The following is a 25,669-nucleotide window of genomic DNA, read 5'->3' as shown; positions in this document are numbered from 1 at the left end:
AATCGCTCCGTATGTGGCCAAGAAACGCCCTGGGGCGAGCCCAGCCCGGACAGTGAATATTTCCCACCAATTCCCATTAGCCAGCCCGCGAGTGGTCTCTGCCCCATCAGTCAGACCAGACCCACACCCAGTGTCTCAGAGCAGCACTCCTTAGGAACAGACAGCCACACATAGCAGGCCTGTGCCCCAAGCCAAGCGACAATGCCCGGTGCTCCTTATACCCTTCAGAGGAGAGCGGGCAACCAGTCCGGGATCGGAGAGCAGGCTCACATTCGCAGCCCGTCACCCCAGGCAACTCACCCTTTCTATAGCAGCCTCTCGCTGGCTCTTCGACATGTTGGAGTGAATGCAGACCGCCTTCAGGTGCGGGGGGAGCCCCGAAACCTGGGAATGAAGCACATTACACACACACATCAATGGACAGGGCTCCTCCAGGGACAGAGCTCCTCCACTGCTCAGTCTGGCGGCCTGGCTACAGACTCAAAATCCAGCAGCCAGGGGCTCCATTGCAATCCTTAGGTCAGAGGCTTCCAAGATGTCCTGCCTGGCACATCAGAGAGGACAGGGCCCTGAGCAGAGCGGAGAATTCCCAGCAACCCCCTGGAAACAGGACGGATCTGGAGATGGGAAATATTTATCCCCAAACCTGCCATCCCCAGGGGGTGAAGGGCCCCAACACCAGTTGCTAGAGAGTAAAAGGGCAGAATTGGGCCCAATCCTGCTTCTACTGAAGTCAATGACCAGGCTCCTCAGCGTCAAAGGGATCAGGCCCCGAGTGCCTCCCCTGAAGGGACGGGGGGGCGAGGGAGAAGGCCCAAGGAAGGAGCCCCGGTGCAACCAGGCTGCGATCAAAGCCACGTCCCATTTACCTGGTCATCCATCAGCGACACGAGCGGGGAGATCACCAGGGTGATGCACTTGGACCGCTTGCCATACAAGTACGCAGGGAGCTGGTAGCACAGAGATTTCCCCATCCCCGTCGACAGGACGACCAGCGTGGACAGACCTGTCTCAGAAACGGCAGCAGCAGAGTCAGGGCCCCCCCTTGGAATTCACGGAGGAGTCAGCATGGGAAGGGGGCAGAGAGATGTGGGGGGTGCTGGTGCCTTTTCCCCCAGCCCTGGCCTCATTTCAGCATGGGCGGGCTGGGGGAAAAGTGCTCTTGGGGCTAAACCCTCATTAGGCAAATGGGGCTGGCCCCAGCCCTCGGGTGCCATGAATGCCTGTTCCTGAGTGGGAGGGACTGGCAGGAAGGATCTACTCCAGGGTAAGACAGACCGGTTACCTGAGAGAATCCTCATGACAGCCACCTCCTGGCCCGGGCGGAAGGCGCTGTATCCCAGCTCAGCCAGAGCTTGAAACACCTCCTCTGGGGTCTCTGCACAGCACAGACACACACACGCAGTCAGGAACCCACGGTGGAGTGCAAGGCCCTGCCCGTTGCGAAGCCCAAGGGAGGACTAGGCCAATGGTGCACATAGGCAAGGAGCCGCTAGCAGACAGAGCGAGGGATGGTGTCAAGTCTCCTGGGTTCTAGCTGAGCACTGGGTAGGCTAGTGGTTACAGGAAGGGGAACTGGGAGTCAGGACTCCTGGGTTCTATTTCTAGCTCTGGGAGCAACACCTGGTCTATTGCTTAAAACAGGACAACGAGTCCGATTTTATTCCCGGCCAAAGCTGTTCTCCCAAAGGGGAGCAGGGGCATGAGCAGAATGCGAAGGCCCCTCGTTGTCAGCGCGCCACACTCCCCTCCACCTCGTCAGTGCCCTTCCGAGAGACCTGCAGCACCAGGGGCCCTGGGAGAGCAACCTGCTCCGTGCAGAATACAGATTCCACACCACTGGGCTGATGCCTGTGGCAAAGACATGCAGGTTTGTCTGCTCAGCTGCAGGAGAGAGGCCCAGTGCTTCCAAGACGAGCCCAGCACATACTCCCCATAAGCCCGTTCCCTAGCACAGCTGCCTGTCACGACTCTTACCTCTCACCTTCCCATCCTGCCCCAGCCCATAGAGAGGTGCCATCGGTGGGGGCGGAGCGGGTGGCTCATACGTAGGCCTCTGCATGTGCAGGTCGAACTCCTCCTCGCCAGCCCTCTCGGGCCCGGCTTGGCTGCTTCTGCTCTCAGCTGGGGATGAAAAGGAACAGGCACAAGCAATGACACCCAGGCCAGGTTTATACAGCACTTGACTGAGAGGAAATCCGAGGTGCTGGCGACTTCACACGGTCAGCACAGACCCAGTGCCGGACGAGGTGGCTGTGTGCTGCCGGAGCCACGTGCACCCACACTAGCTACAGCCCAGAGGTTCTGACCCCTTCTGGTCATTAACGACTCTCCATGAGATGGGATATTAACCCCAGCGTCCTGGTCAAATTCAAACCATGGGAATTATTTTCTCCCTCCCTCAATTCCCTCTGTGGTTTTAACTAGATGCAGGATTGTCCTTCACTTCCTGTCCTAGCCTGCTGGGTGGTGTGGCTGTATGCTGGTATACAGCTCTTATGTTCCACCCCAGAGGCAGATGCAAGGATTCCCCCATGCGTCTCTGACACGCAGCGTTTGCAGGGCGCTTTATGTAGCGCCTTTGATCCAGAGATCCTAAACATTTGTCATCACCACCCTCCTGGTCGGGCCTCAGCCCAGGGCAGGGATAACAGAGCACATGGTTCTGGTGAGCAACCTCCTCCTGGCCACAGACGAGCCACTTCCGTCCTCGCTCACCGTGCTAGGCCCTGCCGCTGATCACCAGATACACCTGTCTGGCCTCCAAAAGACTGCAGGGGTGACTAGAAACCCCCCAACCTGGCTCAGGCCCCTCCTCTCCAACCAACCCCAGAGGGTCGTTATGGGTCTCCACTCCAAAGCCCTCGCCCCCGGAGTCCCACAAGGCTCATCTTCACCCCTATGTTATTTAGCACCTGTAGGGAGCCAGGGAGACAGCCAGGGCTAAGGGCCAGCAGGACACAGATGACACCCAACTCTGCTGACCCTGCACCCAACCAAGACTGAAGGGACTTGTAGGAAGCAGGACAGAGCTTCCGAAATTTTCCTCCATGGCATCCCTCACTGTTGAGGGCATTTGCCTTCAGACTGAGTCAGTCTTGGGGTCATTTAGGTCTCCTCCACGCTGTTGGATACTCAAAAATTATCCAGGGGCTGGAGCACATGACTTATGAGGAAAGGCTGAGGAAACTGGGATTGTTTAGTCTGCAGAAGAGAAGAATGAGGGGGGATTTGATAGCTGCTTTCAACTACCTGAAGGGGGTTCCAAAGAGGATGGATCTAGACTGTTCTCAGTGGTACCAGATGACAGAACAAGGAGCAATGGTCTCAAGTTGCAGTCGGGGAGTTTTAGGTTGGATATTAAGCTAAACTTTTTCCACTAGGAGGGTTGGGAAGCACTGGAATGGGTTCCCTAGGGAAGCGGTAGAATCTCCTTCCTTAGAGGTTTTTAAGGTCAGGCTTGACAAAGCCCTGTCTGGGATGATTTAGTTGGGGATTGGTCCTGCTTTGAGCAGGGGGTGGGACTAGATACCTCCTGAGGTCTCTTCCAACCCTGATATTCTATGATTCATGAGCCATGGAGACATCTGCACTTCCACCTACAGCCAGGCAGAAGTCTGCGCCCCCTTCTCTCAGCCTAGAGCTTGCCATCCAGCTATTCACGGTCTGGCTGGATGATTGCAACCCAAATCCTGGAATGAAGCCACAAAGCCTGAAAGGCCTCAGATGGGTGCAGAAAGCAACAGTCTCTCTGTGGCCGCACAGGTCACCATGAACACATCTCCCTGGCATTACGCTCTGCACTGGCTCCCCACAGAACCCAAGAGATTGGCCTATGCCATCCAAGAGATGCCTCTCCCTCAGCAACCGTGGCCTCCACCAACAGCTCCGCCCACTGGGACAATGGAACTACCAGCCACTGGAGAGTCTCGGGAGTGCAGGAGGCAGAACTTTCCTGGGAGCTGGGCCTAGACTGGAACTGGCTTCCTCAGGAGATATGAGACCAGGGCCTCACCACGCTCAGGACTCACTGAGAGACTCATTGCTCCAGTGTAGCTTTCCCGTAACAATGTCTTGACATTCACACAACCTAGCCACACGTGCAAACATATACCACCAAAGACAAAGCAAACCTAGAAAGCAATCGAGCTGTTTCCACTACAGGCTGGGATGGAAAACATGGAAGAGACAACTTCTTCTTTTCCACTGTGTGGGAGGCCACTAGTGGTGGGAGTTACAAGCACCTGGATGGACAGAGAAAATCCTCTTTAGTGCTCTGTTGTAAAGAACTCTTACAGCAAGCTCTTTTGCATTCAGAACTAATGAGTCCCCGTCCCCCCCGGGCTGCCAGTCACTCAGATAACAATAAACCAGTCTGTATTGTGGCTAGGAGTTATGCTTGGACTTAAGCATCAGCAAATTCTAAAGCCATAGGGACATCATCACACGCTGAAACTCCATCGCACGGAGCATATCAGCTCCAATACGAACACCGCAGCTTTTGTGTGGAGGGAAACGGGGATGCTTTTGTTGTCTGTGTGATGCACTTTTGTAAGAAGGGGCTGCATGCAGAGAAGGGGACTTTTGTTCTCAGAGCTGCTGCAAGGAAGTTCAAAGGAGACGCACACAGAGCGCTCTCCTGGAGACTCTGCTGTTACTCTTCCTTGCTTTCTTTCATCTACAAGACAAGTCATCCTGGACGTTCGTGGAGGGTTTGCTCTTTGGAAGCCAAACAAGAGTGAGTCAAACAGAGCTATGGTGGTGGGCGGGATGGAGTAATTAACACTTTACCAATCAAATGGGTCTTGGGGGGGGAAGATACAAACTGCACCCCACATCTGGGCAGAGACTGGCCGGAAGTGGCTGCAGCTTCCCTGGGCTGCTGACCCTGGCACTAGATGCAGTACAGAGATAGATCAATGCGTGAAACCGGCCGCACAGCGGGGTGAAGAGAAGGCGTGACGGTACCAGACCAGGAGTTGGCTTCGAGGGATGTTGTCAGCTGCTGAGGCCCATTGCAGACAGAAGAGGCGCACGCACATCAACCTTCTTCTGCCTGGTCTCTCCCCTCTAGCTCGGACCATTTCGTATTGATTGGTGTATTGCCACCGCACCAGGGGCCACAGGCACTGATCAGAGCCCCGCTGCGCGAAGCGCTCTACAAACACATGTACCGGATTCTGATGAGCTAGCGTTACTGTACAAGATTCCTGCTCTCCGAGAGCCACGCCCTGGCAGGACCCCCACTGAGGATTTTGGCCGACGGCTCGCCCTAGGGTCTTCAAAATGTCATTGCACTGAGAAGGGAGCAGATCCAGGCATCCGCTTCCTCACAAGCACATAGCAGAAAGGCCCAGTGTAGGACTTGAAAGAGATAGACAGAAAAACCCTTTGTTTTTGTAGGGTTGCAACCATGTTTGTTTGCTCCTCCAAAATACTTTGCAGTCTAGTTCAATTAAAAAAGAAAGAGAGACCACAAAGGTTACCAGCAGGTGACAGTCCAGACTGCTGTTATTTCCATGAAAGGTCACATTTGCACCCATCCAGGGCTGTGTTACCTTTAACATGCACCCTTCTAAGCTCCCATCTCAGCTTTCCTTCTATAGCTGCAGCTACAAAACTGCAAACAAGTACTTAACCTTCCATCTAGTCATGGATAACACTGCTACTCCACGACCAGCCTCTAGGAGCCACTGGAGAGCAAGGCAGACGTGCCCCCGGCATTAAGCCAAGCCAGCCCTCCTGACCTGCCCAGGAAGCAAACCAAGGAACAATTAACTTCTGCGCCATTAGAGTCTCACCTGAGAGCTTGCTGTAAGCCGTGTTAGTCATCCGGGCCACTTCTTCCAGAGTGGGTAATGGCGTCTCCTCTTCAATAGCTTCGCTGTTTTCCTCCGGCTGTGGGCCAACAGCTGGAGCTAGCCCTGCAAGGCAGAAAGAGTCTCACTCCTACAGCGGGGGGGGGGGGGGGGGGGCCAGTCATGGGAGGGAGGGGATGCTGAACGCCAGGACCTCTCTGTCCCAGCATGTAGATTTGCCAGCCCTGAGCAGCATTTAGAGCCAACTGCGCACCCATTGCAAAGCAACGCTCAGTGGCCTGATCGCTACATGCAACACGCTTCACACCAACGCGTTAAAGAAACGAAACCGATACACGTCCTCGTGGAGGCTTAGGTCATCGCTGGTCATTGCGTTTGTCACTTGGGAATTGGCCCAAGGTCCAGGTCCTGCTATATTCAATTCTAATGCCTAGACTACAGGACCAAAGCAAGTTTTAAGCTGTTTATGGCTGATCAGGTTGTGGGACATCATAAGAACAGCCACACTGGGTCAGACCAAAGGTCCATCTAGCCCAGTATCCTGTCTTCTGACAGTGGCCAATGCCAGGTGCCCCAGAGGGAATGAACAGAACAGGCAATCATTAAGTGATCCATCCCCTCTTGCCTGTTCCCAGTTTTTAGCAAACAGAGGCTAGGGACACCATCCCTGCCCATCCTGGCTAACAGCCATTGAAGGACCTATCCTTCATGAATTTATCTAGTTCTTTTTTGAACCCTATTATAGTCTTGAACTTCACAACATCCTCTGGCAAGGAGTTCCACAGGTTGACTGTGCGTTGTGTGAAAAAATACTGCCTTTTGTTTCTTTTAAATGTGCTGCCTATTAATTTCATTGGGTAGTCCCTACTTCGTGTGTTATGAGAAGGAGAAAATAACACTTCCTTATTTACTTCTCCACACCAGTCATGATTTTATAGACTATCATATCCCCATCTTAGTTGTCTCTTTTCCAAGCTGAAAAGTCCCAGTCTTATTAATATCTCCTCATATGGAAGCCATTCCATACCCCTAATCATTTTTATTGCCCTTTTCTGAACCTTTTCCAAGTCCAATATATCTTTTTTGAGATGGGGCAACCACATCTGCATGCAGTATTCAAGATATGGGTGTACCGTGGATCTATATAGAGTCAATATGATATTTTCTGTCTTATTATCTATCCCTTTCCTAACTGTTACCAACATTCTGTTCGCTTTTTTGACTGCTGCTGCATATTGAGTGGATGTTTTCAGAGAACTGTCCACAGTGACTCCAAGATCTCTTTCTGGAGTGGTAACAGCTAATTTAGACCCCATCATTTTATATGTATAGTTGGGATTATGTTTTCCAATGTGCATTACTTTGCATTTATCAACACTGAATTTCATCTGCCATTTTGTTGCCCAGTCACCCAGTTTTGAGAGAATCCTTTTGTAGCTCTTTGCAGTCTGCCTGGGACTTAACTATCTGCAAATTTTGCCATCTCACTATTTACCCACTTTTCGAGATCATTTATGAATATGTTAAATAGGACAAGGACCAGTACAGACCCCTGGGGGACACCACTATTTACCTCTCTCCATTCTGAAAACTGACCATTTATTCCTACCCTTTGATTCCTATATTTTAACCAGTTACCGATCCATGAGAGGACCTTCCCTCTTATCCCATGACAGCTTACTTTGTGCTTAAGAGTCTTTGGTGAGGGACCTTGTCAAAGGCTTTCTGAAAATCTAAATACACTATATCCACTGGATCCCCCTTGTCCACATGCTTGTTGACCCCCTCAAAGAATTCTAGTAGATTGGTGAGGCACGATTTCCCTTTCCAAAAACCATGTTGATTCTTCCCCAACATATTATGTTCATCTATGTGTCTGAAACTATAGTCAAGAACAAAATTGTCAACCAGTTTGCCTGGTACTGAAGTCAGGCTTACCGGCCTGTAATTGCCGGGGTCTCCTCTGGGGCCCTTTTTAAAAACTGGCATCACATTAGCTATCCTCCAGTCATTTGGTATAGAAGCTGATTTAAATGATAGGTTATAGACTACTAGTAGTCCTGCAATTTCACATTTGAGTTCCTTCAGAACTCTTGAGTGAAAACCATCTGGTTCTGGTGACTTATTACTGTTTAGTTTATCAATTTGTTCCAAAACCTCCTCTAATGACATCTCAATCTGGGACAGTTCCTCAGATCTGTCACCTAAAAAGAATGGTTCGGGTTTGGGAATTTCCCTCACATCCTCAACCGTGAAGACCGACGCAAAGAATTCATTTAGTTTCTCGGCAATGGCCTTATCGTCCTTGAGTGCTCCTTTAGCATCTAGATTGTCCACTATCCCCACTGGTTGTTTAGCTGGGTTCCTGCTTCTGATGTACTTAAAAAAAAATTTGCTATTACTTTTTGAGTCTTTGGCTAGCTGTTCTTCAAATTCTTTTTTGGCCTTCCTAATTATGTTTTCACCCTTCACTTGTCAGAGTTTATGCTCCCTTTCCCCCCCCCCCCCTTTCTGTTTTCCTCACTAGGATTTAACTTCCACTTTTTAAAGGATGCTACCATGGAGGTCCTGGACTTCAACCGCTTACCTAGCAGCCTAAATTTGGCCTCCAGGACCTCTCTCCTACCCTTCCCTATGTCACTGGTACCTACATGTACCACGACCACCAGATCCTCCCCAGCACTACACACAAATCTGTCTAGATGTCTCAAGAAATCCGCAACCTTTGCACCAGGCAGGCAAGTCACCATGCGGTTCTCCCGGTCCTCGCAAACCCAGCTATCTATGTTTCTAATGATCGAATCGCCAGTTACTAATAGCTGTCTCTTCCTAATAACTGGAGTTCTCTCCCCCGGAGAGGTATCCTCAGTGCAAGAGGATACCACGACATCATCTGGAAGGAAGGTCCCAACTATGGGGTCGTTCCCCTCTGCTCCAGTTGGATGTTCTCCTTCCCTGAGGCTTTCATCCTCCTCAACAGCACAGAGGCTGTCAGACCGGGGGTGGGACCGTTGTACTGTGTGCCGGAAAGCCTCATCTATGTACCTCTCTGTCTCCCTTAACTCCTCCGGCTCAGCCACCCTGGCCTCCAAAGCCCGTACACCGTCTCTGAGGGCCAGGAGCTCCTTGCCCCGAATGCACACATACATCTAGCTGAATTGGAGGGAAAAAAGGCAAAATGGGATCGAGACCATGAAATGATTGATCAGATCCAATATCTAGCTCTCTGCAAGCTAGTGGCCTGGGCAAATGCTGTCAGGACCAGTCACTTTTCACAGGAACACAGGACTTGCTAGACTGGATCAGACCCGAGGTATCCAGTCTCTGACCAGCAGCAGATGCTTCAGAGGAAGGTATAAGAACCCCGCAGTAGATGTGGGATGATCAGCCCCTACGTTAGCGCTCATCCTGGTCTCTAGTAGTCAGAGATTGGCTTAAACCCTGAAGCAGGTTTGATATCCCTTCCAATACCCCTCTTTTACATGAGCTACTCTAACTCTGGATTCTCTGGTTATCCATAGGCATTCCAGTCCCTTTTTCAGTCTTGCTAGGTTCTTGTCCACAATGACATCCTGTGGCAGCAAGTTCCACAATCTAGTTACAGGTTTTCTGTAAACATATTTCCTTTGATCAGTTTCCCACCATCCAATGTCACTGAGTTTCCCCTTCTTCCTGTGCTGTGAGCCAGGGAGAGCAGAAGTTCTCGATCTCCTTCTCTAGACCATTCTTTGGGTTATAGACTTTTATCACGTACATTTTTCTCTTCTCTAAGGTAACAATCTTAATCTTTTCAGTCTCTTCCTAGGAGAGGTTTCCCCCAAAGGCCAGGTCCTGAAACCAGCAGGAGGGGAGAGGAGAGATTCCCACTGTTACTCCTCTTGATGCTTGGCCTTGGGAAAGTTCCCGATTGCCTCTGGCAAGCAGCAGTCCTTACTGTCCTGCACACCTGGGGGCTCTCTGTATCCATTAGCGCTTGTATTGTGTTCTCTCATTCATTGCTGCACAGCTAACATTTATCTCATGCTGTTGCTGTAATTTATCCAGCATTAAAAGGTAAAGTGGGTGGAACTTTATAACCTAACCTGTCCTGTCCGGTTCCTGACACCGGTGCAGGTATCTGATGTGGGCTGTTGCTTTTTCAGGTTGGCCCAGCTGGCTGTGGGAGGTAGAAAGCCCTTACCTCCGCCTTTACACTCTGAGGCCCAGTGCCCTGTTCCGCCACATCTGAAGCAGGTATCTGAGCCCCTGTCGAAGCATCTGCCACCTCCTCCAAACCATTCGCCTTTCTTCTGCCACTTCTGCTTCCACACCTGTAAAGGGACCAGCATGCCTAAGCCAGGGCCTTGCTTGTAAGCCAAACTAGCCCCACCAGAAACAGCCAGATCAGGGACATAGGAACCTCCTACATCTCCACACCCAGTCAGTGATCGCTCCTGGGAAATGCACCACCTCTGGGGGTGGCAGTCAGCCGGTATGCAACCGTGCACAGCAACACTGCACAACTGTTAGGCCATGAAGCAAAACAAAGGAGAATTCTGAATTCATTTGAAACTGCAGATGATGGGAGGCTAGAAAATGACTTTGGCTGGAAACCAGCCTTTTGGTAGCTCGCTTAGCAAATGTGCTGGAAAGGGACTCCTTGTTCTCGCCACTGGGATGAAGAAGCCTTAAAACCGTCTGCATTTTCCTCAGTTAAGTTAGACTGTAAGCTCTCTGGGGCAGGAACTGCCTCTTGCTCTGTGTTTCATGGAATCCAAGGCCAGCAGGGACCATTGCAATCATCTAGTCTGCTCTCCTGTGTCACACCTGCCCCAAAATAATTCCTAGAGTGGATCTTTTAGAAAAACATCCAAGGTTGATTTTAAAATCGTCAGTAATAGAGAATCTACCACAACCCTCGATAAATTGTTCCAGGGGTTAATTACCTTCACCATTAACAATTTATGTCTTATTTCCAGTCTGAGTTGTCTAGCTTCAACTTCCAACCTTTCGCTGCTAGACTGAAGAGCCCATTATCACATATGTGTTCCCCACATAGGTATTATAGACTGCAATCAAGTCACAGCTTAACAAAGAGAAGGTTAAAGAAAGCAGACTGAGGGTATGTCTACACAGCACAGAAAACACCACGGCCGGCCTATGCCAACCGACTCGGGCTTCCAGGCGCAGGCTGTGGGGCGGTTTCATTGCAGAGTAGATTTCTGGGCTTGGGCTGGAGCTCTAGGACTCTGCGGGGTGAGAAGAGCACCCCTACAAAGCAGCATCCCCTCTGTACAGTGCTAGTGTCTCTAGCCTATAGGTACCCAGGATCTGTAGGGTTTGGAGGGCACACGCCCTACCTCCTCCAGGGCGCCCAGCCCCCAGGCAGCATTTCCTTGGTCTCCCTTCGCTGAAGGGCAGGGGGTCTATTTGAACCCTATGAATTTGAGAGATCTAAAGAGATCCAAACTCCAGGGGCTAGCCAGGCAGGGAACAGCAGATTAAACACAAGAGAGGTTTATTTTTAAGAGAGATTCAAAATACACCCAACCCTCCCTGCACATTTCTATGACCTTTCCCGTCAACTGGAACGCATTGCCTCAGGCTCTGAGGTCTGAAATAAACAAAGTCAGATTTTCTGATTTTGTTAGATTGGAAAGAAAATTCTTACAGAAAGCGTCTCCTAGCAGCATCTGCCGTCCTCACCTGTCCTTGAAGCTACTCAGATGTGATACAGGGACAATCATCATCCAAAGAGTCAGCCCAGGGAAAGGTTATCAGCGCTTCCACATAAACCGTTTTGAGAAGTACCTGATAACCCAGAAATTTTTATACTGCTTGGTCCCTTTGCCTTTGGATCACGTTTGCAGACGTGCTGTGTAAACATACCAAGCTTTAAAAATAAACAGGCTTTTCTTTCAGCTAAAATCAGAATGTATTTCTTCCCTCTGTACCCACCACTAGACACGCTTTCTCTCTCACGCACATAGCGGTCCACTAAGCATACCAGCAAATCTTCGCTAGAAGGCTAATATATTTCAGTAGCACGTCTCTTTGGAGAAGGCCCCTGCGGGGTACTGCAAATTGTGTTAAAATTACAAGCTATCACTCAAAGTTTGCAATACCTAGCAAGCAAGAGGGTATAAATACCTAGCTCCATCAGAAATACGGTCTGCAGCACAGAATGAAACATTCAGAACTGCTCACAGCCTGTGCTGCGGGAGAGCAGAGATGGGGAAGGAGAGGTTAGCAGCATGGAAAGACACAGGGACATCGGAAATGAGGGATCCTCCACTTAATTAGGACTCGCCAAGCAATTGGCCGTCTCACCTGCTTGCGAAGGCGATGTCCTTTCAACGCGTAACCTTTAACATGAGATTTCTTCTTCAGGTTGAGTCTGACAAAGTTGCCGTCCTTCTTTGGAGGGGCCCTGGAAAAGCAAGTCCAGACAGTAGAGTCAGGCAGCGTGTATGTTGCCCATGAAGATGCACTGGATTGTATTCTTGCTGCAGTGAAAGCTAGACTGCATCAAGGAAGGCAACATGGAGCAATGGCAAGAGATGGGGATAGGTCTAGTTTCATTTTCCCAAGCAGACTGAAATGCAAGTAGTAAAGCCGCACCACTGGTGAAATCTGTACCACGCTGCCCTTCCCTGGCACCTCCCATCCAAGGATTTCAAAGTGCTGCAGAAACAACAATTAATCTTCACAACCCCCCATGACAGATATCATCATCCCCATTTGACAGAGGGGAAACTGAGGCACAGAGACGCTAACGGCCACATTTTCAAAAGTTGCTTTTCTCATTATGGGGGCCTTGATTTTGAAGAGGCCACCTTGAGACACTTTGGCTTGGCTAGCAGAGGGGTTAAGAACCCACGCCTCTCATCAGAGCCAATAAGTGTTTGTGAAAAACCAGGCGCAAGGGGTCTCATGTGGGGCACCCAAAATTAGTGGAGACTTCTGAAAGCATTGGCTTAAGTTGGCCCAAAGTTACACGCTCCGTCTGTGGGAGAGCCAGGAACAGAACCGAGGTGCCCTGACTCCAAGTCCCATGCTTTCCAGACTAGACGATCATAAGGGTCCCTTCTGACCTTAAAGTCTATGACTCACATGAGACTACCCAAGAGAAGGGCCAGATTCTGCCACTTCACACACACCGAAGATGACCTTATTCTGAGAGCAACCCCGCTGATTTGGGTGGGGAAGAATCTGTCCCCAAGCAATATTTTGAAAGCAATGTTTAGAGAACCCAATACGTGTTTAGTGACATAGGGAGGGAGATATTCTGAACCCGTCAGTACCGCTCGCTCCTCTTCCCCTCAGGGCTCCAGAGCTAGTTTCGAACCCCTGGAGTCATTCTGCAAAAGGAGCCGAGCCGCTCAGCACTCACCTCGATAAATGCTCTGGAGACAGATCCTCTCTCTCCGTCGCTATTTAATGTGCCCCCTGCCTTGAAACGGGACGTGGAGGTGCTTTGACAAGCAGATTGGAAAGTCGTCTAGCTTCCTTGCAGCATCTCTGCTGGGCTAGCTTCTACTGCCCACTACACTGGGCTGAGTTTTGTTTATTTTACCCACGCTGCTTGCAATCGACATTTAGTGCCTTGAAAAAGCATCCTAAACCTCCCCTGCTCCCAATTTCCATTTGGCAACCCCCTTGCGCAGCTTCCTCTCCTGCCCTGGTTTTGATTTATGTCTCCTGTTACATCAGCGTCACCCCTGCTATCGGCAGCTGGAGGGTTTAGTCACCTGCTCGTTGCAGAGAGCCAGACTCCTCTGGCTACAGCAGATCAAACTCTGCTCCCCCATAGCAGTTCTCAGCTGGCATACGGTCTCTCAACGACCAGAGCCAACTGTCACAGTCAGAGCAGCCTCTACGCTGCTCCAATTTATGCCAGGGCCAGCTTGAGAATTGGGGCGCTGTGACTGGTTCCCCGACTGCTTCTCTCATCTGCAGGACCAAGTGGCTCTTCGCACAAGAGAGGATCTGGCCCATAGTTAAATAAATATAGGCCTTGCACGCTCCATCAGAGCTGCTGGCAGGAAGCAGGCTACATTAGGGCACGAGGATGCTCATTCGGTATTGAAGTCAACTGGGAAAGCACTTGCATCTTGGAACACCAGCTTAGGCCAGTTTCATCACACGTTTCAGATGCTGTTCAGGTCCAAGCAGGTTTCATAGAATATCAGGGTTGGAAGGAACCTCAGGAGGTATCTAGTCCAACCCCCTGCTCAAAGCAGGACCAATCCCCAGACAGGTTTTTGCCCCAGATCCCTAAATGGCCCCCTCAAGGATTGAACTCACAACCCTGGGTTTAGCAGGCCAATGCTCAAACCACTGAGCTATCCCTCCCCCCATTTATTTTACTGCCAGGCGGTTTCCAGGAATTGCAGATGACGCTGCAAGAGTTGCCCATCTTACACACCCGGGAGATGGCAAGCTCTAGATCCCTGGCCACTTGGGTCAACAGGGAGCATTGCATGGTGGGACCTTTAGTCTCCAAGTGCTGCCTCTCTCTACTCAAGACAAGGACAACTTCCGGCTACGTCGTACAATCCTGTGGGCTGCACTTTGGCTACCCCAGCTGGATTCCCAACCCCAAGGCTGAGCCACCAGAAGAGACCAAACCCACCTGCAGACGCTGGCTCTGCTGCTCCATTTGTGCTTCCCCTCCCCTTCGACTTCTCCAAGGAGGTTCTCAGAGAGCACTGGCACATCCCTTCCCTTCTCCTCTTTAGCCTCCACAGACTCCCCATCCTCTTCCAAGTTGTTTTCGCCTGGCTTTGGCTCACAGACAGCCCTTCTTGCTTTCTTCTTCACAGAGATGGGGTTGTCTCTGGCTGATGCGTTAGTCCGCCTGCGCTTTGGCACCACAGCACCATCTTCTGGACCATCATCATCTCTGCTGGCCGTGGCAGTTCGCTGCCTCTTTTTATTGGTCGCTTTGACCTTCTTGGGTTGACTGGGCCCGCCCCCTGTTCTACAAGAGGCTCCTCCCTCCCCTCCTGAAGTGTTACCAAGCTTCTCCTGCTCTGCTCCCTGATGGGCGTCCTTTGGGAGATTCTTAGGTTTACTGACCCGTTCTTTGGCAATGCTGATTTCAGCAGCACCAAGCGTCGAGTCCATCCTGCCATTCCCTTGGGTTTCACTAGTGCCCTGCTCATCCTTCACAGCCACCCTGCAGTCATCTCCACCACCTTTCATTAGATCATCCCCCTCCAGCGCAGCTCCTTGCCGGTTTCTCCTAGAAGGATCCTGGTGTTCCTGCAGCTTCCAGCTCCCCAGGAGGCAGTTTCCTAGAGGTGGAACATGCTCACTTTCCGGGGACTGAGCCCTAGCTCCAGTGGTTTGGTCCAGGGAACGGTCATGCAGAGGTTGGGCAACATTCCCCTGCAGGGCACGGCTTGCTTTTGTCTGTTCTTTGTTCCTGCCATTTGAGGTAGAAGCACTTTCCTCTCTTGGTCTCTCCCCTGCTTGCTCCCTGATGCCCTGACACCTGTCCAGCCAGCCAGGATCCAGGGAGCCCAGTCTCTGGGCCACTGTCTGCTTCAATTGCTGGAATTTATTCACCTCAGGGCTCGGCTTCAGCCCTGCCGACAGGATGGTGGGGGCCAGCCTCGATATCGATGGTGGGAGAAGGAGGTCTCCTGGCTCATTCGGATCAGAGTTAGCAATGCAGTCGTTGTTGCTTTTCAGCGATGGCATCTGGGGGGACTTTGGAGATGCACCCTGGTTGCTGTTGTCTGAGCTCTTCTCCAACAGGGGCACAGCTGCCTTCCCTCGGGGAGTCAAGGACTTCCTCAAAGTTATAGGACGCTCCTGCAATCAGAATTAAATGGTGGTAAGTTTTCGGCATTCCCAGTCTAGGCCCTACACTGCTTCTCTCCGTGTCGCCCCTATGCACAGACACCCTTGGAATCCAGCTTCCCCAGGCCCTTTCCCGCCCCAAATCCAAGTTGCTCCTACAGAATCACTTCTTCCGGGATGTCCACAACAAGGGACACAATCCAACAGCTAAAAAACAGCTCCAAAGTACTCCTTCCTCTGGGCTTCCTGGTGCCTCCATCAGCTCTGCCAACTCTTCGGGGCAAAGACTGGCTTCACGGCACAGCCTCAAGTATAGGGTCAGCACACACAGAACTTATAGCAAGCCCCAAAGAAAATGTTAGCTCTTTAAAAACCCCCAATGAATAACCAGTCATGCTAGCATCACAGCTACTCCGGGTAGCAGTTATTTGGTGCACCAATGGCTTCCAAACAGGTTCCATTTGCTTTCCCATATCAACTCTCGACACCCATCTTCTCCTCACACTAAAGGGAAGATGCGAGAACAAAGACACTTTCAACGGACGCCTCCCTCTGATAAGAATGAGTGACACTTTTAGAGCGCCCCAAAGGATGCGAAGGGACACGTTCAACCAGCCTTACTCATGATGCAGCGTGAGTGCAAGACCCAGCAGAATTTGGCCCAGATTAACAAGCTATGCACAGAGGGATCGCTTCAACAATCAGTGAAATGCAGCCACCTCTGGAGTGGAACGTGGCAGCTGTTTTAACAAACTGCTCAAAAACTTTGGGACAGGAAGTGAAGAATATGGCATCCAACAGAACCTGCTGGTGAGGTTTCGTGCTGTAGAATGTAGATACCCAAATGAAATCTGATCATGACACTGGAAGTAACACCTCTACTCCAGGGGAACATGCCAGGGGATCTTTAGTTACTACAAGGAGTCAGGAGCTCTGGTTTAGGCAGCTTTCCAAGGATTCAATATTACAACAGGATAGTAAATATCCAAACCCAATTTCCATTGCTTCTGAAGATACCCGCTTTGCCTTGGGCAGGAATTAGCAGCCTCTTAAAGGAGAATTCCTGTGATTTCAGTCACATGTGCTGAACACATCTAAGAGATCTCACCAGATATCAGACCCGTTTTCATTATGCAGCAGCTCCTGAGCGAAAGGGTTTAACCAGCCCATAAGAACTACCTGTGTGAACAGCACCCAGCAAGGGCAAATCAAAGATTCATTAGATTTTTGGTGGGGACTAAAAACAAACAAAATGTATCATCCCCCCTTCTCCAGCCCTGTTATTTGATAACAGCAGAGTCAGATGAAAGAGGAGCCTCACACAGCACCTGGGGTGCAGTCTAACCCCTCAGCTGGTTTGCAGATCACCTCCGTGATCTCATGAAAATGGATCACGTGACTCCAGCGGGGCAGCCTCACCTTCCTCAGCATCTTTGAACTGAGCCCTTCTCACTCAGAGGGTTTTGCAGAGTTCACAGGTTTGATTTGCTAACAAGGTTCGCTGAAAATTTGTTGGGCACTCACCCCTGGGGCCCTGTCTGGAAATGCAGCGGGGCATTTTCCTCCTCTTCTGAGAAAGGGCCATGAGCCGCTTTGAGAGGTGCCTCCTGGGCTCTCTCTCCACTGCCTGCCATGCAAGCGTCATTTCAAACTGCGCTTGCACACATGAAAGGGAGGTGATTATGCAGGCTGAGCCTCTGTACTAAACAGAGGGGCAGCTGCAGGCTACAGCTCCCAGCATGCAATGTGCCCCCTTGATCTAAGCTTGGCCTCCTGTGGAGCATCCCATCCCAAGAGCTGTAGTCCACCCAGTCTGCACGTCTGCATTAAAGAGGAGAGCAACATTACTGAATTCAGTGGATCACACGTTGGCCACCTCTGCTGTTTGGGACTAGACAGGAGATTCTGCCTAGTGAATCCATTCAGAGGGCTAGAGCGACGTCTCCTCTCCTAAGCCTAGCACACAAATGCTACTCCTTCGAAAGCCCAGGGGTTCGTTCATCAGAACTACCCTGAAGTTACCCAAACATCAAAGGCTCTTGCACGGACAGACCTTTATGGCCGCTCCCAGGTTGGCTTTCAGCTTCATTCCAAAAAACTGCGCAGACGCCTTTAGGGTGTCACGGTCCTGGTGGCTCAGCTTGGGGGCTTTCTGCCCTCGATTCAGATGTGCGCCCCAGCAACCCGAGTCAGGTGCCTCGAATAAAGAGACAACAGTTAAACCAAGCTAGAGCACTTCTCTAGGAGCCAATTGGAGAGCACAAGCACATGATCACTGATCTTTGAGATGGGGGAGGTGGGGGATGAAGAGCCAGAGAGTACCTACACATTTATAAGTAACACTGTACTATCCGTTAGCCCTCCCAAGAGGGCAAAGGGAGCTGGATGGAAAACATCAGGCCTTCAGGTGTGTATCAGCCCATCATCCTCTAGTGCAGTGGTTTTCAACCAGGGGTCCGAGGCCCTCCAGGGGCCGTGAGCAGGTTTCATGGGCGCCGCCAAGCAGGGCCAGCAAGAGACTCGCTGGGCCCCAGGGTAGAAAGTTGAAGCCCCACTGCATGGGATTGAAGCCTGCACCCTGACCCCTGCCCCTCGGGGCTGAAACTGAAGCCTGGGCAATATAGATTTGTGGGGGCCCCGTGGCCTCAGGCAATTGACCTGCTTGCTACCCCCTAACGCCAGCCTTGGCTTTTAGATGCTGAAAACCAGTTGTGGTGGCACAGGTGGGCCATGGAGTTTTTATAGCTTGTTGGGGGGGGCCTCAGAGAGAAAAAGGTTGAGAACCCCTGCTCTAGTGCAGCAGTCCCCAAACTTGTGAGGGGCCCCCCCTTAACCCTGTCCGCACCCCAGGGCTGGGACCATGGCTGGGGGGGGACACATGCAGACAGAGGTAAGGGGTCCAAGGCTAGGCCGGGTCTGGGGGCAGGAGCAGAGCCACAGCCGAGCTGCGGTGGGGGCTAGCAGCTGGGCCCATGGCCAAGTGTGGCTCCACTCCCGGCCTTTCCCCCAGCCTCTGCCCCAGGCCGGGAATGGAGCTGTGGGCAGTGGCCAAGGCTGGGGATGGGCCAAGGCGTGCGAGGGGACGGGAGCCAGGGATGCAGCTGGGGGCCGGACTGGAGCAGAGCTGGGGCTGAGGAGGGGCTGGATTTCACTCTACAAGTGCCTCTCCACAGCAATTCAGTCATACCACCTCTCCGAGCGGTATAAAGTCACCGTTGATGTAATTAGGTTGATACAGTATCAGTATAGACACTGTGTTGCTTACGTTGACTGTTAATGGCCTCCAGGAGCAGTCTCACAATGCCCCATGCTGACAGTACGATCAGTACAAGCGCTCCTGGTGAGGACGCACACTGCCAGCACAAGGAGCCAAGTGTGCAGACACAAGCGATTTAATAACTGTGGTGGCTGTATGCCAATGTAACTTAGGTTGACTGTTGCAATCCCTCCAACCCAGAGCTAGCAGTGTCCGTGCAAGTTCTGCATACACAAGAGCTGCACAATCAGGTCTTGTCACAACTCCCAGAAAGAGGTGGCACTGCAAAGACGCTGCTGAGCTCAGCGAAGCACAAGTGTCCCTTGGTTACCTGTTCCACTGCTGGGGTTCCTTTAGCAGCTTGCTGGCAGACTGAGCTGCATTCAGGGGGGCCTTGATGCTCTCTTGCTTGCTTTAGCACTTTATACTCTCTGTATAGTTCTGTGCATTCAAATAAGGATGATAAGAGTAGAAGTCATAAGGTAGCTGGGACATGCTCCATGGTCTTATTTCTGTTGGAAAACCCAAGCAGTAATGTACTCGTACAGGAAAGCAGACACCCATTCCCCGAAGAACAAGGATGCTGTAGATTTCAGTTTGGAGGGATTCGATTTGTACATAAATAATTATGTCTAAAAACCCTTTCCTGACTTTTGAAAGCTAATTTTTTACACTAGCCGGAATTGATAAAAACCAAAATCATCCTCACTGTTATTTATACAACATTTAATGACTGCCAGCGGGATTCACAACAGATCGAGAAATCAAAGCACAATATTTGATTACCGTATTTCATGTCTTAGGCCCGACCTTAAAAACATGCACCTGCTTAAACTTGCGCACATGAGTTTTCCGGTCAAGTTAAATGGACAACTCCCGTGTGTAAAGTTAATCATGTGTATAAGTATTGGCAGGATTGGGCCCTAAGATTTAGTCTCTACGCATGAGGTAGTATGTGCTGAAATTGAGCGACCCCTCACACATGTCCCATCGAAGCATACATCATCCACGTGCCCAGCTGAGATGCCTTATGGGCCTGGGCCCCTAACTACAACTGATTCCAATGGGAATAATTTGGGAATTTCTCCTGCTCCCTATTGTTTCTGAGTGGAGAGAGAAATCCAATATTACTGACGTATGCCAATTAAAATCTAATATTTCCAGGCCTAACATCTTATTAAAGACTTTGAAATACAGTATTTCAAGTCCAAGATTGAACATTTTTCTCTTCTCTTTAAATGAACTTTTACTTTAAATGCCCATTTTCTATATTCTCTCAACATACATAACAATAATTTTACTTTCGTCTAGCTCCCTCCAAGGATCTCAGAGTGCTTTATATAAATTAGTATAGGTCCCAGTGAAGCAGGGCAGCAGCATCTCAAGTTCACAGAAGGGGAAACTGAGGCAGGAAAGTTAAGTGACTTACTCAAGGTCACAGGGAAAGTCTGTGGCAGAGCTGTTTGGGGGTGGGGAGCCATCCTACTTACCGATCACCCCAAGGGAAAGGAGAGCCTTTCCCGGGACAGGTATAGCAAAAGTCTTATCTCCTTTGCAGTCAGTGGTGATTTTCCCCATGGGCTGATCCTTCATTAGTAACACAGGCACACCCTCCCCCTCACCCCATGAAGCAACTGTGCAGTTTGGGGAGTTTATAGCTCGTACTTACTCTTTGTCTCCTCCGGAGCCTCTTCCATATCAGTCTGTAAAACAAATACTAAACTATTAGGCATTAATCCCAGGTGCAGATGTGTTTGGAGAGAGGCTCTATCCCTCCCACTTGCTCCTTGTGTTCTCCCACTTGGAACCACCTTCTCTCCGCCCTGTGCACCAAGTGCCCTAGGCCCTGCTTCAAGGACTCCTGAGAACCCTTCTGTTCCACATTGTTTTCCAGCTAGAATGACTCTCAGCCCCTCCATGTTTATCCCGCATGGGTCTTACTCAAACCTTTGTGCTGCAAGCTTTTGGGGACAGAGATTCACTCCATCTTTCATCTGGTGCATGTGACCTTCTGCAAGGCACTGTCTACATGTCAGTGAGCGAGTGAAACCATCCCACCTAGCTCCTAATTCAGAGGAAAAGGTGCAGTAAGAGGCCAGGTCTCCAGATGATGATGATAGAATTCACATTCATAACTCTTACCACATAGCACTTTTCAGGCACAAAGCCTGTTCCACACATTTCAGTAACCTCTCTACTCCCTGAGAAATAGCAAAGTATTATCTTCATGTTACAGATGGGGAAACTGAGGCACGGAAAGACTCAGGGACTTGCCCTACACAACAAAGGGAGCCAGTGGCAGAACCACGATTAGTTCTTAGCAGTTCCCAATTCCTAGACCTCTAGACGATACTGCCTCAACCTCCTTGAAAAGGCATGCATTAGGGCACAGTTAGAGGGAATTAGGGCTTCCATTTCTCAGGCTTTATTGCTTTAAAATTTAGGGTGATTTTTTTTTTTTTTTTGGCAGATACATGGAAAAGGAAAAGGCCAATTTTCTGTGCAGCCCAACATTTAATTATTTTCTTTTAAAACATTTGTGGTACCCTGGACACTGATGTCGCCCTGTTGGTCAGAGTGTAAGAATGGGCTGTTATAAACAAATAGATGGTGACTTAAGGCCCTGCACCTACTTCACTTTAAGCACAGGCGTGGTCTGTTGTCAGATGTTCGGCTGGGTGTGTGGTTCTCTCTGTGTGCCATCCCAGCTCTGCACAGGCAGCTGGCACAGCAGATATCGATTGAACCACCCAATGACCACAAGATCCATTAAAGTACAAAAACAACGAGGAGTCCGGTGGCACCTTAAAGACTAACAAATGTATTTGGGCATAAGCTTTCGTGGGGTAAAAACCCACTTCATCAGATGCATGGAGTGCAAATTACAGACACAAGCATAAATATACTGGTACTTGTAAGGTAACTCCCTTCTCTTCACGTATCTGAAGAAGGGGGTTTTTACCCACGAAAGCTTATGCCCAAACAAATTTATTAGTCTTTAAGATGCCACTGGACTTCTCGTTGTTTTTGTGGATACAGACTAACATGGCTACCCCTCTGATATTAAAGTACAAAGGCACCCGGCCAGGTTTATTGTCGACAAAGCACGATATTAGTATCCCACAGACTCTACCGGACCACTAATACATGTATGCCCTTAGCAATGCATGCAGCTCAGTGAATGGTGGGACTTTCCATTCCCCCCTAGGCCAGACAAAGACATCCCTCTGAGGTACCATTTTATACACCAATACAAACAAGTTCCCTATTGCCCCCTGACGTGGTTAGTTACCAACCTCTGAAGTGGCTAACCACCACCCATTACCTTGTACCTGTTGGTCTGATCAAAACATCTCTATCCATCCCAAGGTCATCATCTTTAGGAGGGGTCAGTTTGTACCATACTTGGTATTGGGGTGTTCTGGTACCACCCTCCTGGAATGTGTTTGCGTGAGTGTCCTGTGCCTAGCCTTCCTTAGGAATGTGTGTTTTTGCAATACCCCAGCCCTGTTCTTGCCAGGTTCTGTGAGCTTGCAAGCAGGCAGAGCCTGACTTCTACTAACTTTGCCTCTTTGCTTCATATCAGCAAAGCTTGACCACTACTTTAGTTCAGGCCTTAGGCCTCACACCAGGCTTCTGATACAAGGCCTTATGTCTCAGGCTCTCTTTCTACTACATTCCCCCACTTTTGCTCTTTTTATGGGGAGGACATTTACCCATCATTCTGGAAAAGCATAATGAATGGACTGAAGATGACCCAGTGGGCTAAAAACTGTTATATGGCCACCTTACTTTACCATTCATACATTCATGCCCCATCTGTCCCTTGGTCTGCACATTCCTCCATGACTGATGGACAGATTTTATTTTCAAATTGTTTTTAACTCCTTTTGGTGGGCCTGAGAATGGTAGGCCCGGGACCTCAATTGCGGAATGTAGTTTTATGACTGAGCCTTGGGGGCACTCCCAGATAATATGTATGGATAATATGGATATGGAAGCCTGACTCCAACTGGGGCCTCCAGACAGTACCATAATCCAAGTAAATTTTAACCTTTGAATCTCTCCAATCCCCTTGGGAGGCTGTGCTCCAGAATGGCAGACTCTTCATTTCATTCATGCCTCCTTCATATCACCTTGAACAATTCCTGGCCTTCCCTGGCATTTGAACTTGCAGACAGTTGGCACCCCAGGGTGTTGCTCAGCCAAACCCTAAAGATTTAGCTCTTTTAATCTTTCCTCAAATCAGTGCAGACAGCAGCAGAACCACATAATCCCCAGCACAGATGAACATGGGTAGGTTTAAATCTGCCCTTCTCTTTCCTTTTTTGGGGGGGGGGAGAGGGGAAGAGGGGGGGCAAGGCTAGTCTTAAACCTCTGCTTCCTTGAGTCATATCCCCTCCCATCCCTGCACGGGTACCTTGCTCGGTTTCCTCTGGTGCTCCTGAAGAAATGTCATCTCCCATTTTTTCAGCAGGACTTTGACCTCATTGTATCTGTCCATGGCGCCGAAGGCCTGGCCCTACTCTGAAGAACTGCACCAGCTGTAAAATATTGCACAGATCTTCAGATTAATCCTCTCCAGAATCAGCCATTTGCAGTTTTATTAACAACATGCAGATATCCCCACTGCTTTCTGGTGAATACTATGCAGTTGTCATACAAGCACCAATCTATAGGCACATCCAGGGAAAGTCAGTGTGATGTAGCGCCAAGGCTCTGACCACTGTAGTCATTGCAGATGGTGTCTGGCAGGAACCTGCACTTTAACCGCTACGTAGTGGGGACTTTCCACCAAGGCTACTAATCCACTAGCTATCTCAAGTGGTTCACGCTGTCTATGCTCCATAGATGGGGCAACTGGATACATTCCCACTATGGTTTGAAATCAGTGCAGTCCACCGCTTCGCTTCCTGTCCCAAACTGAGCTCCCATATTCCACTCAAGAAGGGAGTGCAATATTGTCACAGTTCAAAGTAACTGCACCAGTATCTCCCCTTAGTGGCTCAGCAAGGGCACCCACTCTCAGGCTTCTACCTCCACAGCTGATGCCTCTCTTTGCTGCCTGAGCAGGGTATTCTCAGGATGAACAGTTCCATGCCTTTGCTGTGTATTTCCCAATAAAGCAGTGGTTCTCAAAGTTATGTACTGGTGACCCCTTTCACATAGCAAGCCTGAGTACGACCCCCCCTTATAAATTAAAAACAATTTTAAATATATTTAACACCATTATAAATACTGGAGGTGAAGCAGGATTGGGGTGGAGGCTGACAGCTCGCGACCCCCCGCCCATGTAATAACCTTACGACCCTGAGGGGTCCCAGCCCCCAGTTTGAGAACCCCTGCAATAAAGACTGTCTGGCTAAACAGACCTGCTTGCTTTCTCTTCAGAGACTGATAACAGAGGGGGTGGCTACAGCTGTAAGTTCCCACACTGAGCTTTCTAAGAAAGCCTACTTTATTCTTACCGTAAAAAGCATTACAGAGAAAATATATTAAAAAAAATAAAAGAACCTACACACGTACTGATCAGCTTACCAGAGTTCACCGCAATTCTAATGCGGGTTCTGGCAGGATAAGCACTTCACCCCTCCTCCCTAGGGAGTCTTTTGTTTACAAAAAGCAACAGAGGGTCCTGTGGCACCTTTAAGACTAACAGAAGTATTGGGAGCATAAGCTTTCGTGGGTAAGAACCTCACTTCTTCAGATGCAAGTAATGGAAATCTCCAGAGGCAGGTATAAATCAGTATGGAGATAATGAGGTTAGTTCAATCAGGGAGGGTGAGGTGCTCTGCTAGCAGTTGAGGTGTGAACACCAAGGGAGGAGAAACTGTTTCTGTAGTTGGCTAGCCATTCACAGTCTTTGTTTAATCCTGATCTGATGGGGTCAAATTTGCAAATGAACTGGAGCTCAGCAGTTTCTCTTTGGAGTCTGGTCCTGAAGTTTTTTTGCTATAAGATGGCAACCTTTACATCTGCTATTGTGTGGCCAGGGAGGTTGAAGTGTTCTCCTACAGGTTTTTGTATATTGCCATTCCTGATATCGGACTTATCATAGCTTCAACTCAGAACGAGCATCCTCATGACAAGTCCCGTCCACCCTCTTGTACAGACCCAGAGGTCTCTGATCTGGAGTTTCCAGAAGCAAGTCACTAGTGTACAGGGGGTCTCTCTTGGCTTAAGAGGGGGATAATTTGCACACACACACACACCCCAAGGTATTCCCTACGGAAATCCACTTTCCAGGTATTGTTCCACAAAGCCCCTGAGCTTCCTGATACCTTCCAGAGGGGAAACTGAGGCACAGAGGGAGAGACTTCACCAGGGTGAGTCGGTGGCAGAGCTGGCGAGAGAACCGGGACCATGCCCCGCCTGAGAGGAACCCAGGCGTCCGGGACCATGCCCCCCCGAGAGGAACCCAGGCGTCCGGGCTCGGCCCCCGCCTGAGAGGAACCCAGGCGTCCGGGCTCGGCCCCCGCCTGAGGCGCCCACCCCAAAGCGCAGGAGAACCTAGGCACATGCCGCCCCCGCGATAGAAGGAACCCAGGCGTCCGGGCTCGGTGCCACAGCCCAGCGGGCAACGAAGCTCAAAGGCCCCGGACTCACCCGCAGCGCTCCGACTGGCTCCCGCACAAACCTCCCGCCTGCCCGGAGCGCCCGCCAATAGGAGCGGCCGCAGCGGGGCGACGGCGCCAGCTGCCCAATCACAGCCCCCATCCCCAAGGCAACGCCAGGACCCGCCTCTCCATTCCGGAAAACGTCGTTACCGGGCACGCCTCTGCGTCACCACGCACACCCGGAAGTG

The 25,669-nt window shown here is 50.3% G+C and overlaps 1 protein-coding gene across 1 annotated transcript in view; it reads right to left on the bottom strand.

Moving 5' to 3' along the window:
- The window catches only part of RECQL4 (RecQ like helicase 4), a 37,354-nt gene extending 13,946 nt beyond the window's left edge, over positions 1-23,408 (bottom strand). The window contains exons 1-12 of the mRNA XM_034763748.1: positions 23,285-23,408; positions 20,534-20,567; positions 19,196-19,305; positions 17,662-17,805; positions 14,434-15,620; positions 12,129-12,228; positions 10,000-10,129; positions 5,802-5,924; positions 1,978-2,124; positions 1,286-1,378; positions 870-1,006; positions 301-384 (exon numbers count right to left, since the gene is read on the bottom strand). Of these exons, the coding sequence (XP_034619639.1) occupies positions 301-384; positions 870-1,006; positions 1,286-1,378; positions 1,978-2,124; positions 5,802-5,924; positions 10,000-10,129; positions 12,129-12,228; positions 14,434-15,620; positions 17,662-17,805; positions 19,196-19,305; positions 20,534-20,567; positions 23,285-23,368 (2,373 nt within the window). The 5' untranslated portion in view covers positions 23,369-23,408. The remainder of the gene's footprint in view (positions 1-300; positions 385-869; positions 1,007-1,285; positions 1,379-1,977; positions 2,125-5,801; positions 5,925-9,999; positions 10,130-12,128; positions 12,229-14,433; positions 15,621-17,661; positions 17,806-19,195; positions 19,306-20,533; positions 20,568-23,284) is intronic.
- Between the last annotated feature and the right edge of the window lie 2,261 nt (positions 23,409-25,669).

This window comes from Trachemys scripta, chromosome 2 (genome assembly GCF_013100865.1).
Source record: "Trachemys scripta elegans isolate TJP31775 chromosome 2, CAS_Tse_1.0, whole genome shotgun sequence".
Classification (NCBI taxonomy): Eukaryota; Metazoa; Chordata; order Testudines; family Emydidae; genus Trachemys; species Trachemys scripta.
This window is presented reverse-complemented; position numbering and strand designations above follow the sequence as displayed.